This window comes from Telmatherina bonti (assembly GCF_933228915.1).
Source record: "Telmatherina bonti genome assembly, chromosome: 21".
NCBI lineage: Eukaryota > Metazoa > Chordata > Actinopteri > Atheriniformes > Telmatherinidae > Telmatherina > Telmatherina bonti.
This window is the reverse complement of record NC_136630.1, coordinates 8,401,723-8,420,809: the sequence shown is the minus strand read 5'-3', so window position 1 is coordinate 8,420,809 and position 19,087 is coordinate 8,401,723. Positions and strand designations below refer to the sequence as shown.

The following is a 19,087-nucleotide window of genomic DNA, read 5'->3' as shown; positions in this document are numbered from 1 at the left end:
TCTAAGTCACATTATTAACCGTCAAAAACCGCGGTTGTTCCACATTTTTTTGACTTGAAGCGGGAGATTGGGTACCTGTCAATCAAAAGGACACGCCCCTAAATATGCCGAATTTTTAGATTAAATTACTTTTAAACGGGTGAGTTAGAAAAAAAATTCACTCCCCCCACAGTTGTAATGAAGGTAAACCTGACCTATTAAACCGAATATGGATGTTTGTACCAGGCTGTAAACATGTTTATTTCTGCTGTGAAGTTGGCCTTTTTAACATGGGAGTCTATGGAGATTCACTCTGTTTTGCAGCCCCTAGTGGATGAAGGGGGAACTGTAGTTTATGCACTTCCACAAAGGCATATATGATCATATCCGGTCTATGATTTTAACCCCATCTTAAGCTGGAGGTATCAAACAAAGTGCTTCTTTAAGCTCCACTCAAACTCCACTCAAATCTTTTGCAGTTTGATTGAATCTATGACTGACGGGACCTTTGTGGATGAGTCGTACCTGTCCTGGAGAGTTTTCGCTGGTGAACACCCATGTCCCGTTGGGTTCCACAGTGAGGTTCCAACCAGGCGGGGTGCTGCGGTCTAGATTGGCCCGAGGAATGATGGTCCGGCAGACATGGTCGAGGGTGTATTCTTTCGGGAGAGTGGGAGGTCCAGTTGTAACGTGCTCCTCGTGGGCCTCTGGCTGTTCAGCAGCAGGGTAATCCTCATAGGGATAGTCCTCCTCTGGTAATGGAGGCTGGGTGTGAGGACATGCATGAAACAGTGCAGATTAAAACATTGATCAGCCAGATTAGACAAAAACTGCAACCAAATAACATAAAACCTAAAACCTGGTAGAGTAGTGGCGACTTGCATGCTCCAGTATCTTCTTCAAATTATTAAAGGAGGAAGTCAAACTTTGGGCAAAAAACTTAGATTTTCTAAGACTTCTCGAGGTTATAAAATTGGAAAAAATCTAATCATTTGCATGTCTGTTTACTATCTTAATCATAATTGATAAAGTCAGTAAAAGTTAAACCTTTTACTATCCTGTTCCTGACGTTTGAGCTTTATGCTGTAATGTTGCAACGTGCAGTATCACTGTACGAGGAAGCTGAATCATCTTCCTCTGTCATCCTCATCTTAGAGCTCGTTGACATTTTCAAAGATGACTTTTAAAAATAAGCCACAATGTTCCCATGACCTCAAAGTGTTTCTTTTTTCTTGGACATTTGATGCTGTTTCTGCAGCTCAGATGAAGTCAGCCAAGGTTAAAAATGAGGTCGCTTGCTGAATATGTTGCGATCAACAATAATGATCTGATTGTGTGATGTATTTAAATACGGATCATGTAAATTTACAGACATCTCTTACTTTCCACGAAGACTTTGAGGTATTTAAATGTTTAAAAAAACAGATAGCATCAACTATTATCAGTGAATCTAAATGAGGACAGACGTCTCTGTTCTTTTAAATAGAGGGATGCTACTGGACGGCTGCTGTTGGAGACACTCTGCACTGGAGCTGCAAGCTTTCCTAATGAAATGAGTCCTGTCTGCTATGTAGGTGCAGGAGATTTAATTCCATTAAAAGCAGACTGTATTTACAGCTTTCCCCTGGGTGAAGCTAAAACAGGAGACAGAGAGAAGCTAAGTGGAGCAGCCAGGCTGTCCTTACCGGCCTATCCTCGTGAAACCTGTGTACACTCATAGGCTCCATCGGAGGGGGATATGGGCTCTGCTGCTCTGGAGGTTCCCAGGACGTCTCCCCAGACATTGGGTTATAGAAGTAGGGACGACCACTGGTCTCATCCACTAACTGCTCCCAGTCTGACGTCCACCCAGTGGGCGAGGAGGTGGACAAAGAACGGATAGGAGATGGAGAAGGCGTGGGGGAGCAGGGCTCCTTTACAGAAAGCTGGTCAGGGTCTGTAGGGGAGTCTAAAAAGGGGTTATCCCAGGTGGTGTGCCCCGTGGTGGGGTGATAATAGTATTCCTGTCCACTTTCTTGGTCAACATGCACCTCCCATTCGTCCTGGTCAAGATAGGAAGGTGAACAGGGTGATGGAGACTCGCAGATGCTCCGACGAAGCTGCTCTACATTGACGTACACTGCACTCCGGGCGCTCTCATTCTGCACCTGAGGAAAGACAAAAAAGTCAATCTGATGAAGCTCATCCATGGCTGCGTCTGCTTTATAAATTCAGTAAATGTGACAGGCAGGGCCGGATTAAAAGCGCACAGGCCCCTGGGCCCAGAGTGTTCCAGGGGCCCCCTTCCCCACGCCAGGGGTGGCCAGATGTCACGCTTTGTGTGGGATAGTCCCGCATTTCTATTACTTTTCACACGTCCCACAAAACGAGTCGCTGTCCCGCATTTTTACAATCAGTCTTCATTTTTGTGAAGGAAAAAAACAACAAAACAAAACTGGCTTTTACTAAATGTGTGTGGCAAAATATTTGACGGCTGTCGCATCACACCTCCTGCTGATTTGAGTTACACTCATGTCAATCAAACTAGGAGGCGGGACTTAATGCACATCTAGGATGCACCGGTGCACCCACTGACAAAAATAAATAAATAAATACACCGATTGATCATGGAGGACAAGGAGACGACCGCAGCAAAGAAGAAAAGAAAGCATTTATTCCTAGGTTAAACCTGTTCGAGGAGACTGTGAGAGGGTTTGTCAAAGTCATTTTTCACAAAATCCGAGTCACAAAAAACGCGCTACTCAGAGGGAGGCTTTATAATAACAAATTTGTTATGTTTGGTTAGTAATTTTATTACCAAGGAGCAGAAAATAAAGTTGTTGTTTTGTTTTTTTTTTAACTTTGTCATGGCAGAGTGGAATCTCACATTGTCCCACATTTTCAGTCTTTTTCCCACATTTGTTGAGAGAAGATCTGGTCACCCTACCCACGCCAACATTGCGAAAATTGTAAATGTTACACTGTGAAATGACATTTCTAACATCTCTCAGCCAGTGTTACCAATAGCAATACACTAGACACTGTGGTGTAACCATCTGGTTTTTATGTACATTTTGTTTCATGTCCAAACTGCTGGTCTTTGCCCAACGTGGGACCCACATGAGCCCTAAGTGGACGTGGGCTCCTGAGCCTGTGCCCATAATGCCTATTGGATAATCCGGCCTTGGTGACAGGAAGTTTTTCAGGTGAATTTATAAGTAAAGATGAGCTTTTAAATGACACTTTGGTGAGGTTGTGAACACAAGTACCAACTTTTAGCCCTATCACACAACTGTACTCAGAATAAACAAAGCACAGGAAGTCGTCTACAGACGGAAAACAACAAACCACCCCTGGGCGTTCCTTTCACGCCAGTGATCAAAGTCTAGTTATATTTCTCCTGTATGTAAGCATCCATACATAATTTTTAATCTGAAAACAATTCAGACCTTTCTCACATAGTAGTTCACATGCGTTTCAAATCATCTCACATCTTTTTCTTTGAGTTTAGAATAAAACAGCTATAAATATCCACAAGCCAACTGCAAAGAACAGAAAAGTGGGTTAAACTTTACCACAATAGTGAACTTTGGTCACAAGTGCAAAACAGCTACCCATCCTGCAATAAATAGGCGCTTTTCAGCATTTTTTATTTCAATTCATCAACGGGAAGCTTTCAGTAAACAGAGCATTGGACGGATCCACTCGATGGGCAGCAGGAACATGGCATGCAAAACAGACCCCATCACCACAACTAATTTGTTTAAAGAATACCGATGAAAGGGACACTGACTGTTCTGAATCACTGGCTCTGTCCAGAGTACAGCTGAAACGGAGTCCCAAACTGAGCTTAAACAACCTTTGTCATGACTAAAATCATGTTTTCTCACCTGTCCTCCATGGCTGAGCTTATTCCTCTTTGTAAAACGACGGGGAATTATCGCCCTGCTTAGCCTGTCCTTCACCATCATCATGGTGTCACATACAAAACAAGTGACCGCTGGCAGTAAATTTAACTACCTCTTGTCACACCGCTTGCGTCTGGGTCTATATTTACCAAGCCTTGTGTGTGTCTTGCGTTGTATCTGCTCATCACTGAAATAAATGCAGTGCTAAAGGGGGAAGCATGTTACGGAACCAAATATGCAGATGCACAAAGTATAGCTGCACTCGTACTTCACTGTTCCATATTTCAGACCCAAATATAGCTTTGATTACTTTTTTTAAATTTATTAATAAAAAAATTTAAAAAAATTACAAATTCTAGTTTCATTTAACTTATCAAATGAGGGATCTGAGAGGAAAATAGAAACAGTTTTGTGGTGTTAATTTGGCAAATAATCAGTTCATTGTAGCGTTGAAGCTGCCACTGAACAGGATTTTCTGCCACTGGAACAATGGTGGCAGAAAATCCTGGAACAATAGATAGATAGATAGATAGATAGATAGATAGATAGATAGATAGATAGATAGATAGATAGATAGATGGATAGATGGATAGATAGATAGATAGATAGATGGATGGATGGATAGATGGATGGATGGATGGATAGATGGATAGATAGATAGATAGATAGATAGATAGATAGATAGATAGATAGATAGATAGATAGATAGATAGATAGATAGATAGATAGATAGATAGATAGATAGATAGATAGATAGATAGATAGATAGATGGATGGATGGATGGATAGATGGATAGATAGATAGATAGATAGATAGATAGATAGATAGATAGATAGATAGATAGATAGATAGATAGATAGATAGATAGATAGATAGATAGATGGAACTTTATTAATCTCTGAAGGGAAGTTCAAAATTATTGCATTGTATATTTGCATAGTAATAGTATAATAGTATAGTAATACAATAATATTTATTAAAAATATAATAATTTAGTAATAGTATAATATATACTAATAGCATAAGAGTACAGTAGTAGTAAAATATATAGTAATAATAAAATATTATAGTAATAGTATATTATAGAGTAATAGTATGATAGTACAGTAGTATTATAATATATTTTATTAATATATTATTATAGTAACAGTACAGTAGTACTATATTGTCCCTAAATTTGATGCTGATGATAAGATTATTTTAAACTTTGCTATTAATTCTTATTGTTAAAATTTCTTCCACTTCAAACAACCTTAGAAACTCAATGGCTGAATAAAAAATGTATAGCGCCTGTGTTTTCATCCAGCTATTCGGTCCAATCAAATGCCCATTGTTGCTTTGTTATTGATATAAATATAATCATCAGGCGATCAATGAGGACGCAACTGACCCCAAAGCAGATTGATTTCCAACAACACAGCAGCAGACAGGAAATAAAAGAGCTGTGTCAGGGATCTGAAATAGCAAAGCAGGGATGACTCCCCGACCAATAAAAACCAACGTCATGCAATAAAACTGAACTCTGTGTAAACATAAAGGCATGGCACTGAGTGGAAGAGCTCTGGTTACTGCTGTAGCCTGCAGTGTGTTCATCTGGTGTTGTGAAGCACACGGATGTCAGCTCAAGCGTAGCTCCATTTTTTTTCTAATTTACTTCCTTGCAAACAGAAAAGCTGAACTTCATTTTTACCAGACAAATTAACAGAAAAATCAGGTAAAAATATACACTTTTATTCATTATATATGATAAAAAAATCCAAATAAATAAATCAGAAAAAAATAGTTTTTTCTAATTTTAAATAGACATATTATCTGAACTAGTTGTTCGATGCTTCTCCCTCCCAATTCATGTAGTCTGTAGCATCTACAGTGCATTATGTGTTACATTAAAGCCCTTTCAGTGTCTTTAACATGACACCTGTTTGTATTCAACACAACAGACTGATAGTTGCTGATGTGAAAAAACAACAAACACTTGAAAGCCATGTTGGGACAATTACAAAGCCTTTTAACAAATTTAACACCAAAATGCTTTTAAAAAAAACAACTAGAAACGTTAAAGATCATCTGTAACATCCAAGAGGACATGGCGCTTCACGCCGCTTCACCGTGTACAGGAAAACAAAACACGCAGAGGAGATGCGTTTCTGTGAAACAGGAAGCAACACAGATGTGAAAGCATAAAGAACACTGACACCACACACGATTAGAATTTTATCAAGATCTTGTGAAAAAGCTTGTTTTTTTTTGGGAACATCAGAACCTACCTGAGCTGCAACCGGCAGAGTCAAGCTCCGCTTGGCCTGATGACCTGACCAAACCCTGGAGTACATGTCCACCATGTCTATGCTCTTCTATTTACAGGATGCACATATATCCACAAGTACGAACGCAGAGCAAAACATCTAACTCAAACGTTCCACCTCATTCAGGCAACTTGCGACAAAACGGAAAGGAGCGCACATTCGTCCACTCCCTCTTCACACACGAATCCCTCTCTTGCAGCAGCTGTGACAGTTGCAGTCCAGATAGAAAGGAGAACTGTGAGCTCTGTTACAATAGCAGCAGGAAGGGACTGTGTGAGGACTGGGTGAGATGTGTGTGTGTGTGTGTGTGTGTGTGTGTGTGTGTGTCAGTTTCTGTGTTCGTGTGTGCCTAAGCATGAGTTTCTGTATGCAGGCTAGGAGGGTAGAGGGTAACTGTCTGCATGAGCCTAAAAAAGAAAGAAACAGTGACAACAAGACAGAGGAAAAGTGTTCGACAGGAGGAACAACATGATCTGTGCAGGCCATTTCAACCCACTTCCTGTCTGTGTAAGCAAGAGATTAAAACAAGGAAATAACAGTAATGGAGACAAAGCTTTTGATGAAATACATAAACGTTGAAAAGATCAAGCAGATTTTGTGTAGTGTACAGTATTTAACCTTTGTCTGGTAGGTCACAGCCAATAAAAAGGAAGCAATAATGTCCTGCTATGGAAAAAGGGAGGAGCTTCAGCATCCACAAGGGTCACTGCATAAAACAGGAAGTGCAGTTTTTATTTGGCTCAATTGTTAAATCAACACTTCCTTCTACATCATTACACAAGCTGCAGTTTGTGGCCGTTTTATTGAGGTTTCTAGGACAGGGTTTATCACAAATAAGGTTCGAGGTTAAAGGACAAAACACATTTAGTCGCTTTCAAAACTAAAACTTTCTTTCCTCAAAGACTCATTTTACTACTAAAATCTCTCTCAGCAACATATTAAAGTCTGCACTATTAATCATTCTGGAGGAGTTTATGTTATATGTCTTGGAATATGCATGCAGCTTTGCTAATTACTAAATGTTTCTGAGCACAGTGAGGGTGAAAATCCTGCAGCGCACAACAGTCAACTCTCTGACCTCAGCAATGCATGAAGCAGCAATCTGCCTGATTGCTTAACCACATTAGCACTCATCCAATCAAACAATGGAGAACCAAATTGGGGCCCAAATCACGCCACAAAGCACACAGTTGAGCTATTGAATCAAATTGGCTCGTCTCCCTCTTACATCACACTCATCATGGTGTGGAATCCGGGATGACTCCAGAAATGCCCAGTGTGGACTCCTATCAGCTTATCCCGTTCTTATCTCTGCTCTCCAGGCCAGGTCTGCATGTCGATGTGCAAAACTCGCTGATATTGCCTGTTCATGACAGATTTCTCCCACTCATGCATTGTAGGAAAAGTGTGTGGGAGGGGGGAAAAAAAGGTTGTAGCACCAGTTGCTGCAATGCTTTTAGTTTTGCAACTTTTTTTGCAAAATATTCCACCTTGTTATTTTTAGGTGCTCGTAAACACAAGCCAATATGCAAAGAAACAAACAGTTTGCCTATAGATTCAGGACATCAGCTGCAGCTTCAGCTTCTGTAGTTGACAGTAAAAATCTCTGAAGCGCAGCTGAATGTCCTGAACCACTGAATCACTGTAATCAAGCTCAACATTACAGCTTTAAAGGAAATGTTACACATAGTAATGACATTCCAGGTTATATGACTAATGCAACTGAGGACGACATCAATTTTTCTTTAAAAGTTTAGATAACTTTCTTAAAGCATCCAAAGCCAAGACTAAATAAAGACTCAGATGTAAAAACAAACAAGGTTAAAATAGTTTTGATTGTAATTAAACGTCAGAGAAATACTTTACATTCCTATCTCTAATAATCATCAGATTTATTACCATCTTTGTGAGACGCGTTCCTCTCCCTCCTTTACTCCCTCTCATTTCAACAAGTGTTTAAATCTTCAAAAAATAGCAAGTAAGTTGGAAAAAACAAAACTATTTATACCGATTAGCATTTAAAGACACCATCCAATGAAAGTGATGCATTTAGCCCGGCTTGCATGTTCATGTTTTATTTCTCACATGCTAAAAGTCATGTAATGAGCAAAGCAAGGAGCAATCACCACAGCTGCTCTTTTTTTTCATCTTTGAACAGTATTCGACTAAATAAACAAGGCTAACCAACATTTGCTAAAATATGTAAAATATGCCATTTTTACAACAAAAGCAGTATTTTTCCAAACCATTAACACTTCCTAAAATAAGCTGACTGAATCCTTCCCTGCCTATTTGAGCAGACCAACAATTAAACTGGGTCAACAAGAAGGGATTACACTTTATCCGACCAGTTTCCAATAAGCACAACATACTGAAATAATTAGGCTAATTTTATTGTTTTTGATTAGGATTGTGGATGCGAAGCTGCACAAGTGAACTGAGAGTTAACTGCCTACTGAGCTGTGGATGGGTTCAATTGATCAAGCTTTTCAATATGTGGCACCAAAATGTTGTCAATGCAAAGTCTCAACATGAGTTTTTTTCACTTCTTTAGTACCAAAATGCAGCAGCCTCTGGGAAATTTAGCACATGCACCCGAGTGTTATGTTGCCATCAATGCTATTTTGAGCCAGATGCCAAAAAACACCTGATGTGATCAGTTACAAGTGATTTACAACATGATCTACAACAAGGGGACATTTGTCTGCGTAGATATCTATCTATAATGTCCCCTGCTGTCTGATTTCTTGCTTGTGTTGGTCTCACTCTCAAATGTGAGTCGCTTTGGAGAAAAGCGTCTCCTAAATGACCATAGAACAGAACATAATATAACGACTTATGCTGATTAAACAGGTGTTCTGTTAGGTTTTGGTTTGTATTTTTGTTGTAAACATAAAGAGTTTATAGACAAACTAAAAGTAAACATCTGAAACCAGGCAATCAGATTAAATGAAATAAAATGAACGGCACATTCTTTAAGAATGACATGGGGAAACTGCAGTGCTTTACATATCTAATCTACATACTACAGAAGAATGTGAATGTGTTTATCAGAAGATGTGCTCAAGGCTTAGTGTGAACATAAACGTTGGTTATCATCAGTTTAACTACGTTGGCCCATAATGATACAGTTTCTCAAAAATGGCTCCAAAATTGTATAAATTGACCATACTTTTCTAAATCCTCTTCATACACACAGCTGATGTTTCTATTTTCTCATGAGCTTGACTCATCACACTTTCGTCATTCATTTGCAATGTCCACATCTCAATGTAGACATGTGACATACTATCGAGCCTCTGCCTTTTAAGTGTTGCAAGGGGCGGTGGCGTTCATGCAAAATATATGTTTTTCTTCTTCCCTCTCTGCAAATCTCTACTGTTTTACTACACTCTAAGCAGCGAATGGTTACACGGTTGGAATTAATGTAACGCGGTTATGTTTAGATATTAAAAACGTGCGGTTGGGATTAGAAAGTACGTCCTGTTCAGCCTAACACCTTTAAATATTCGTGGGCCACTGTCTTGATCCTAATCGCACAATTTTCAACCATGGATTGTGACACTACTACCTTTGTGACAGATGGACAAACCTGGTGCACAACTTGATTCTTTGTGCACATGCTCACTAGTGTACACCTCCTGATGTTGATCTACAGAATATGGGTGGAACGTGTCTTAAAAGAGGACATCAGACTAAAACAGGCACAAACTTTAAAGAAAACAAAGGTCAAAATGTAGTTTAACTAACCAAGATCAATCTTAACAGGGTTATTCTTAAACCCTTGGAAAATAATTAAATAATCTCTCACTTGACACATTTCCAGCTGTTAAACCAGCAGGCTGCACAAACTGGTGTCAAACCATTAAACTGAGACGGCGTGGGTCTTTTGCAAAAGATTTGATGCATTATAATGAGAGAACAAAAGACAATCCCTCATGAGGAAGCAATCTGCACCTGGTTTTAGTTATTTTATGGAAACATGTTCAGTACACGGAGGTCTGATGAGATACTCACACTACCTGTTGGAGCAGTTTCTTGGAATTTGATTTAGTCTGTTTCACTCAACAACACATATCACTCGCTCTACGTGCTTAAAGACACTATGGCTTCCACATTTCCTTCATAGAAGAAAATGTGCTTTGTAGTTTACAACAGGAAAAAAAAAGTCAATTGAACACTGGACCTAAAGTTGGCAATTATGTTATCTTGAAGTGACAAAGCGTTATGTGATATGCGTTCAATACTTTCATGGATCCCATGAAAGATTTTTCCTTCCAATCAGTTCTCACCAGAATTGGAAAGTTTCTGATAAACTCTGTAACTTTATCTGCAGCAGCAACAATAAAAACAAAACACTGACCATAAAAACAACTCTCTGAATCCCAATTTCATACTGGATTTGTATCCACTCACCCAACTTAATAACCCATTTCAGCCCACATAGCAGCATACACACCCTCCATATTAAGCGACCTACATTTGGGCTAATTGCAAGTCCTGCATATTACACATACACACACACGCCAAGTGCACGGCAGAGCTGGCACTAACACCCCCCAAAGCCCTGCGTGTTGGGAGTCAGGCCAGACCCCCTCGCATCACCATGGAGATGGCCCTCCATTGTGGGGTTAGAATTAATGCACTTGAGGGGTCCTGGCACATTAATGGTCCTGTTACAAGTAAGAAGGTTCATTCATGTTTCCAAAGGAGGAAAAGAAGCGCAGATGACACAAAAGTGAGTCTAAAATCCAGCTTGTTCTGAGTAACTGAGAGAAGAAACCAGCTTTCTAATAATTACAGCGTTATAATAAGCACAAATTCACCCACAAAACTGATCAGGTATCCAGACATAAAGTGACGCAAAAGTGCAAGAATACACAGATTAAATTAGATCACTTTCTCCTTCAGCAGCTGACTGACGTCACTCTTTGCAACAGGTGTAAAACACGGACAATTACCATGAAACTTACCTGAAACGACGGTTTCTGTAGTTTTTACTCCCTAAACTACATTAAAAACGAATAAAAGGCTAGATGGGAGTTATATCAGCTGATGTTTGATCGCTTCTCCCCTGCGATGCGGTTCATAGTGGTTCCCAGTACCGTCACTGGTGCCGGGGAAACCAGGTACAGTAGCAGAGGGAGCTTTGGGAGTGGCTGCCACTTTTTCAGATTTAACTCCTTCCTATCCTCTGCAGAGGCCACCCAGCTCACACAACCTGTTTGTAACCTGTTCTGAGCAACTTTGACAGTACAGCATGTTTTTTTTAGAAACTCCTCCTGTTTCCACCAATCCAAATGGCGCACCGCAAAACTCCCGCAAAACTTCCCACCAAGCTGGAACAACACTAAACTAGCGACAAGGAAAAGGTTCAACCAAACAATTATAACCTATACACACCTATTCCTGGCGTTTCTGCGTCTCCAAAGACTTTCACAGACCGAATCAGATGCTTCTGGAGAGGCGTTCAAGGAACACCTCTCCTTTTTTTTCTGCCCATTGAAATGGCACGAAGGGAACGAGCAGTCATTCATATGCTAATGAGCTGGCACAGACAGACCTTCACTGCAAAAAGTGTCAAAACCAGCAAGAGGTTCAGTCTTTATTCTGCTCATTTCAACCACACCACATCAGTGTGTAGAGGTAGCTGAAAAAGAAAAGCAAAGCCTGCTGACAGATTTTAAAAATCACGACTGAGCGTGAGAAAAAAAAAAAAAGAAAAAGATTAACACATTGCCAGGGTCTGAACAGAAAAACATGGACAACCTCAGTCCTCATGACTGGCAGTAGATTCAGAGCAGATATGACAGTAAACTATTTATATAAGATGGATGAAGCTGATAAGCAAGTGGCTTAAAGTTTAACACCAGTCACACACGCTGGCTTCAAAGTCAGCTATTTAAAAAGTAGAAACTAATCATATCAAGGACTGAAACCTTTTTTTAAACATTTTTTTCACTGGTAGCTGATTCATTCATGGACAATAACCCACATCCTTGTCTTTGTACTTTGGTTTTTGCAAGAGGATTCCACCAGGGGCCACGCCAGCAAACTCAGGCTTTTTACAACTCAAGACTGCAGAAAAAGGGACTTCTTTTGTTTTTCTTTCTTTTTTTAGATGGTATGTTGGGGTTTCTTAAAAAACCCCAACATACCATGTGGTTTGTAGGGATATCTGGTCTTTTCTGGACAGAAGAGACCAGATATCCAGTCTCTTCTGTCTCTATATGTGACATTTATATAGCATTATGTGCTTTTATATGCAAAAACAATGCCAAGAACCATCAGTGACAAATGCAAACAAAGCTGTGTTTTCTAATCAGACCATTGCTATTTGTCTATAGGTAAAAACTATTATCTATTCATGCAGACTTTGTGGGAGTGGTGTGGGTATCGCTCAGCCTGCTGGCCTGTGGAAGGAAATAAGAAGAGGAAAAAACTTACAGAGTGGGTAAAATCATATTGTTATACGCTGAAGCTGATGTCTCTCACAGACAATCATGCCACAGAGGACTTCCAGCTTCAAGTATCAAAGTTCCCTTAAAGTCAGAGGACATGCACATCTGAGACCCCAAACAAACCTGTGATGCATGAAGTATCATTCCTAAAGGACATATAAACTCATTTTAGTTAGTTAATTTTCCACACTAGTCATAACTGTGTAATTATTTGGATTCCTTCTGATTGGTGTGTTAAAGACTTGTTGGAACACACTTAGAAAATAATAAGCTCTAACTCATCAGGTTGGAAATATCTCGGTCTAGCACCGGTCTTTTAGAGTCATTTCTGACTCTAAAAACAGCCTAAAATGGTAATAGTTTATTTGGAAAAGGCGAAAGTACACCATGCTGGGACAGGAATGTGATCTGATGGGAAAAATTCTCCTTTTGCTTGTCAATACTGATAGAAAACAGAGGTAATAGAGAAAAAAGATCAACTGAATTAAATAAATTCTGCATATTAATCCTAAAATCAGCTAATTAGTAAGACAGTGATGATCACTTGGGAAATGAAGCCTCCTCTTTTGGCCCCTTTGTTCAAATACTTTCAAATGCTTTCAGTAGCATGTTTTATTTTATGGCATCATGGACTTTTGGTTTTAAGCTTTCCAATGTTTCCATCACTCATGAAAACATACAAAGATTTGTTTTGCTGTGATTGCTAGAATTGAACTGTGATGTGATTTTAGACCTTAATCTTACGTTTTGAGCCTGTGTGACTGTGTGCACACAGGCGAGTTAAGTTTCATTTACATGCAAACAGTGTTTTGGGAGCCTGGAAACACAACTTTTGCACCATTTCGTTAATGAGACATGTCTGAGAAATGCCACAGAGTCGAGGATTCATCATTATTTTGAAAGAAAATAAATAAACAAGGCTATAAGTTGATAATTAACTTTGGTTTTTATTAAAGGAAAGAAGTCAGTCAGAATATGTCATTATTACTGAGAGGCGGCTAATTAAAGTAAATAATTATGGTTTCAACACGGAGTGGGAGAGGTGTCTGCAGCTTTATGTGGCAGTTGCATGAAAGGGGTCCTCAGGAGAAAATAGTTGCTCTAGAGCAGGTGTGTAAAACTCCAGTCCTCGATGGCCAGTATCTGGCAGGTTTTTGTTGTTTCCCTGCACCAACACACCTAATTCAAATAAAATGGATCCAACAGATGCTTGTCAACATATTCATATATTTCAGCCAGGCGTGTTGGAGCCTGGAAACAACAAAAACCTGCTTGAGAAGCACTGGAGTTTGACGCCTGAGCTCTAGAGCAAACTATTTTTCCCCAAGGACCCCCTTCATGCAACTACCAAATAAAGCTCCATTTTCACATGTTAAAAATCAAACAAACCCAAAGTAAACATAATAGTAATAATTTTTTTTTTTTTTTTTAAAACCCTCCAAGTTTAATTAGAGTTGATGATTCTCTTTAGATTGATGTTTCAATAATGAAACTGAAGTTTAGATGCCACCTGGTTCTTTTTCAGCTTCTCAAAGAGCAGGAAGTGAAATTTTCAGGCTTTTATTAGTGAAAAATTAAGTTTAAATTAAATTACAGCACTGAAAAACATTTTTCTGAGACAACAACTTCATGTTTGAGGTATCCTAAGTCTGAAAAACTAAGAAATATCTACGACTCTTCAGTTTGTTGTTTTGAAAGTTTGGAGATCAAATTATTAAATGTTTCATTTCTAAAAAGTTACAATTGAGAAGAAAAAAAAACCCTATGAATTGTTTATGCAACATGTTATCTGAGTTCAATCTTATTTTCTTTTTTGTGTCCGGTTTACATTTTTTTTGGAAGCTTCTGGCATCCATAACCGGTTTGCAAATTTCCTATAAATATTTGTGTTTTAAAATTACTTCACTACGTTCAAGTACAGCAGTTTAACTACAAGTTGGACTTTTAAGTATCGTACGACTAAACTTGAGCCAGAATGGAGAAATGTCCTGTTAACCACAAGGTTGGTTTGTTTGTTTCATTACTAAGACAGTAGCTGATAATGTTTTGACTCTAAAACAGAGGAAGCAGTCTAACACTGCTATGTTCATGGTGCAAAAGCGCCATCTAAGTGACATAATTTGCATAACAAAGCTCATATTATATTATATTTTTATTACATTATTACATTTTAAAATAAATTATGACAGGCTTTGTAATTAATTAATATGGATTATTTGCATTTAATTAAATAGCAACACTGTTAAAAAAACAACTGAATTTTTCCCTTTAAATTGATTTTAAAAGGTTGATATAATACAATAATAGAAAAGGAGATTAATGTTATAAATTCATGTCCGATTAATGTCTGTAAAGATACATTTAATTTTAAAACAGTAAAAATGAAATAGAAAACATCCCTGGCTAAAGTTAAAGTGTCTTTTTAAGTGCTTTAACCATCAGATTCTGCTGTTTTCTAATTAAGAGATGTACAACGTGTTACAGTACAGTGTGTGTGTGCGTGTGTGTAAACTTGGATTAAAGCATTACCTGTTCATCTACAGAAGAAGCTGCTGCAGGTTGATTTAAACTCAGCCGCCGCAGTGATGAAGCCTCAGCATCTGTTACCTCAGCAGATGTTTCGATTTCGGTGATGTTTATCTCTGGAATCATGCAGTGTAAGGGTGGAGGGGGAAAAGGAAAATCCACATCTGTATCATCCACACCAGTCTGTGGTTTCTCAGTTTCACTGTCCTGCCATGAGCTTTTTGCCTCCCGCTGTTTTTCCCTGGTCTTTGGCTTTGGATGAGCTTCTGCGTACAGTTGCAGGCCTTCAGTATTCGGAGGTGACGAAGTCAGTGGAAGACTTCTCATTGAGTTTTGTGTCTTTGTGCCATTCAAGGTGTGTGCAAAGCTGCTGGTGCGTGGAATGTCTTTCAGAGGCTCACTTAGCTTCACATCTGGGGCGTTGTCACAGAAACCAAAAGTGGAGAAGCGGTATGTCTCCCTTGAAGAGTCCCCAGCTACTTCACGGAGCACGACTGTTGTATCATATGGGGTTCTCTTTGCCATCTTACTTTTAGTCAGAATCTCATCTAAACTCAGTTTACTGGGACCAGGACAGTCTTTGGGAGGTGCTGAGAGCTCCTTCACATAGTGTGCGGGGACATAGAAAGGTTTGCTGTGCAGGTCTTTGCGAACATGCCACCAGTGGTCGTTAGTTTTAGACACCAGGATGTAATTCTCATTTGGCTTGATGGATACAAGGCGACCATCCTTTGCTTTGTACTCGAATTCATACTCCACTGAGACAAGCTCCATGCTGTGGTGCACCCGTGTGGCCGCTCCGTTACTGTGGGCGTAGAAATGGCATGCTGAACCTGGAAAAAGAGGAAATCTGATGTTGATGTGGCTTTCACATAAACATTCCTTAGAAATGTCAGACAGTGGCTTACAGTTCTTTGTCAATAAGTTACCTCTTTTCAATGTTTTGGATAAATGATTGGGCAACAAGCCTCCCACACAAACACCCAATTTCTGCCCTAAGATGTTTTTATATTGGAAATTACTCATTTAGTTTATTTATGTTTTGTTGTTCTGTAAAGTTACTGAAAAAAACTGATCACCTTTTCTAAAATAAAGGGGATACAATTTGGAATCTCTTCTTGAATATCTAATCTATACATATTTTAAAAGCTTCATGTTAAAGCTACAAACACAAAGGCATTTATTTACACTTGTTTTCATTGACAAGCTTCATCATATTCAGAACATCAGGAGCCAGGTACGATATTTTTGTAGAAGTTTCTACAATCAGTAGGTTAAATGGAGAAGGGTGAGGGTGTCATTATCAGGTATAAAAGGTGCATTAATTGCATTCATACAAGATTGTATCATTCAAGCAAAAAAGGTGGGTAGCTTGTCACTTTTTTCACACAAACACCACTAGGGCAACACACATTAATATATATAGTGTGTATGTATAAATATATAAATACATATATAAATACATATATACATACATACATTTACATACATACATACATATATATATATATATATATATATATATATATATATATATATATATATATATATATATATATATATATATATATATATATATATACATATATATATATGTATGTATGTACATAGTTTCCACTTCAGCTGTTTTTAGGGAAATGGTGAGTTTAAGCCTCTACATGCCATCTATGAAAAAAACATTCCAGGCTCTTTATAGAAAGGGGCAAAATGCAGATGCTAGCATATAAGTAAGTGTATCCAAGCTGAGTACAGAGACCTGGACCATCAATTTATGAGTGAAAACAAAGACCTCATCTTGAACAAAACAAAAGAAATGAACATGGATTTTAGAGGAAACAAAAGTAAACAGAGCACCGTTTACATCCTGGAAGAAGACGTAGAGGTGGGGGAGGAATACAAATACCACGGCGCTGAGCTGGACAACAGACTAGAATCAAACTGGAAAAGCGTCTACAAGCTGGAACAGAGCAGACTCTACTTATTAAGGAAGCTAAGAACATTCAATGTCTGCATCAAAGTGTAGCATAACTTCTTTAAGTCTGTTCAAACCATTTTGCAGCCATCAGTACAGCGTCAGAATCAGAGACGGAAAGAAACTGAACCAAATAATCAAGAAGGCTGGTTCTGGACGGAGGAAAACTCTGGAAATGTTGGAGAAGGAAACTGCACAAGTCGCTGAACATATTTTGCAAATGCAAATGATCAAACAACGTTAGGTATTAAACTTAACCAAGTTGCAAGACAGAAAGACACAGGAGCTCATCACTACCAGCAGCCATCCTCATCAGCAATCAGGCTTAATTTATTATTAAACCTTTCTCTGTGCTGCTTAGTCCAGTTCATTATCATGGGGGGCTGGAGCCCAGGCAAGAGGCAGGGTACACTGTGGACGGGTTGCCAGTACATTTGATATTATGATATTATCATTTCCTTTTCAAAAAAAAGGGATAAATCTACTACTTTACAATTTCTTTGAGGAACAATAAAAGTCATTTATCAGTTTCAAAGCAAATATGATATGATATTGCATATATACAACACCTTTTTTTGATTGGAATTAGCAGTAATCCTGTAACGATATAACACATTAAGTTACTTTGTGTCTGCTAAAAGTAGTTTTAAACTGAAGATCTGGTACAAGCTCCCCTTCACCTTTTTGGACCTTTGTGTCTGTGTCCCATTGACCCAACCACCAGTGTTAGTGACTGACATCATTTACAAAAATAAAGTTTATTCACTGGATTGGTTACACACGCTTACGCACACACACAAAGTTGGCGGAGATAATCCCCTTTGTTTTTGTGCACATAAACAGACAGGAAGCTGCTTGCCAGTTGCTGCAAAGCAGCCTCAAGCTAAAGCTCAGACACAAAACTGCAGAGTGAAGATTGCTTAGCCACAAAACAGGAAACCTGCACCATCCTAAGCTCATTGCAAGTCCAACGTCACCCGGCAATCTCAGTTTACCTTTTCAGGCAATGTCTTCTTCGGCAACCCCCGACTACTTCAGTGTTTTGTTGCCCCCTAATGAACTTAAAAAGTTGTAGAAGACATAAGAATTTATGTAAGAAATAGACTTTACTGAGCACTGTGATTTGTTTTAAAGTTAGATTTGTTGTTTAGCATTTTAGTCTCATGCTAAACATAATGGAGTGAGTTAGAGAAGCTAAAAACTTAATTACACTCATTCTAGGGAAAATAGACTTAAATAAATAGTAATAAGAATAATAAAGTTCTGTTTTTATACTGTTTTCTTTTTAAATAAAGGTGTCTAACAAAAGGAGACAAGGGTGAGTTCAGTGAGCAGAAGGATCCATCAGAAAAAAAGCCTCGTCTTTCTTTGTCACAAGCTGTGAGCATCTGTGGATGTCAATGCCAAGGAAGGCGCGTACCAGATCAATAAGTGCAGCAGATTCTTTCGAAATATTTTAAAATCAATACAAAATGAAACAAGTCTTTTGACCCAGTGATGAGTCTTACTGCAGCATTTTGAATCATGTGTGACACAGAGAGGCCTGACTGATACCTGACAACACTTAGATTGTCTTAAACTGTACAAAACAAGGCTGAAAACATGTTAAAATGGAACTTCATGTTTTAATTTTGCACCCCAAAGCTCAAGTGATAAGTTCTCTACTTGCCTGATTTTGCTTTACAGGTCCCACCGTCATTAAATGTCTGTCAAAGAACCACTGAAGCGGAGTTGGATGTCAGCAGCCAACCTTGTAGAGCTTAGCCTGTTGCTCACATGTATTGTTTCTGCTTGACTGCCTCGCTCTTATTTCCTGTTCTGCTTGCCTGTGTGCCTTTACCGAAAGAGGCAAACTGTGACACATTATAGCTCTGAAACCACAAGAAGTGGGAAGTCTGACTTTAACCATACTTCCCAGTATATTCTTGACCATTTTTTTAAGGCAACTTGCTGAC

The 19,087-nt window shown here is 38.8% G+C and overlaps 1 protein-coding gene across 1 annotated transcript in view; it reads right to left on the bottom strand.

Moving 5' to 3' along the window:
• Positions 1-15,934, bottom strand: part of arhgap27 (Rho GTPase activating protein 27) — a gene marked incomplete at its 5' end in the record, with an annotated part of 28,288 nt that extends 12,354 nt beyond the window's left edge. Inside the window, 3 exons of the mRNA XM_079261180.1 lie at positions 505-744; positions 1,665-2,126; positions 15,164-15,934. Of these exons, the coding sequence (XP_079117306.1) occupies positions 505-744; positions 1,665-2,126; positions 15,164-15,934 (1,473 nt within the window). The remainder of the gene's footprint in view (positions 1-504; positions 745-1,664; positions 2,127-15,163) is intronic.
• Between the last annotated feature and the right edge of the window lie 3,153 nt (positions 15,935-19,087).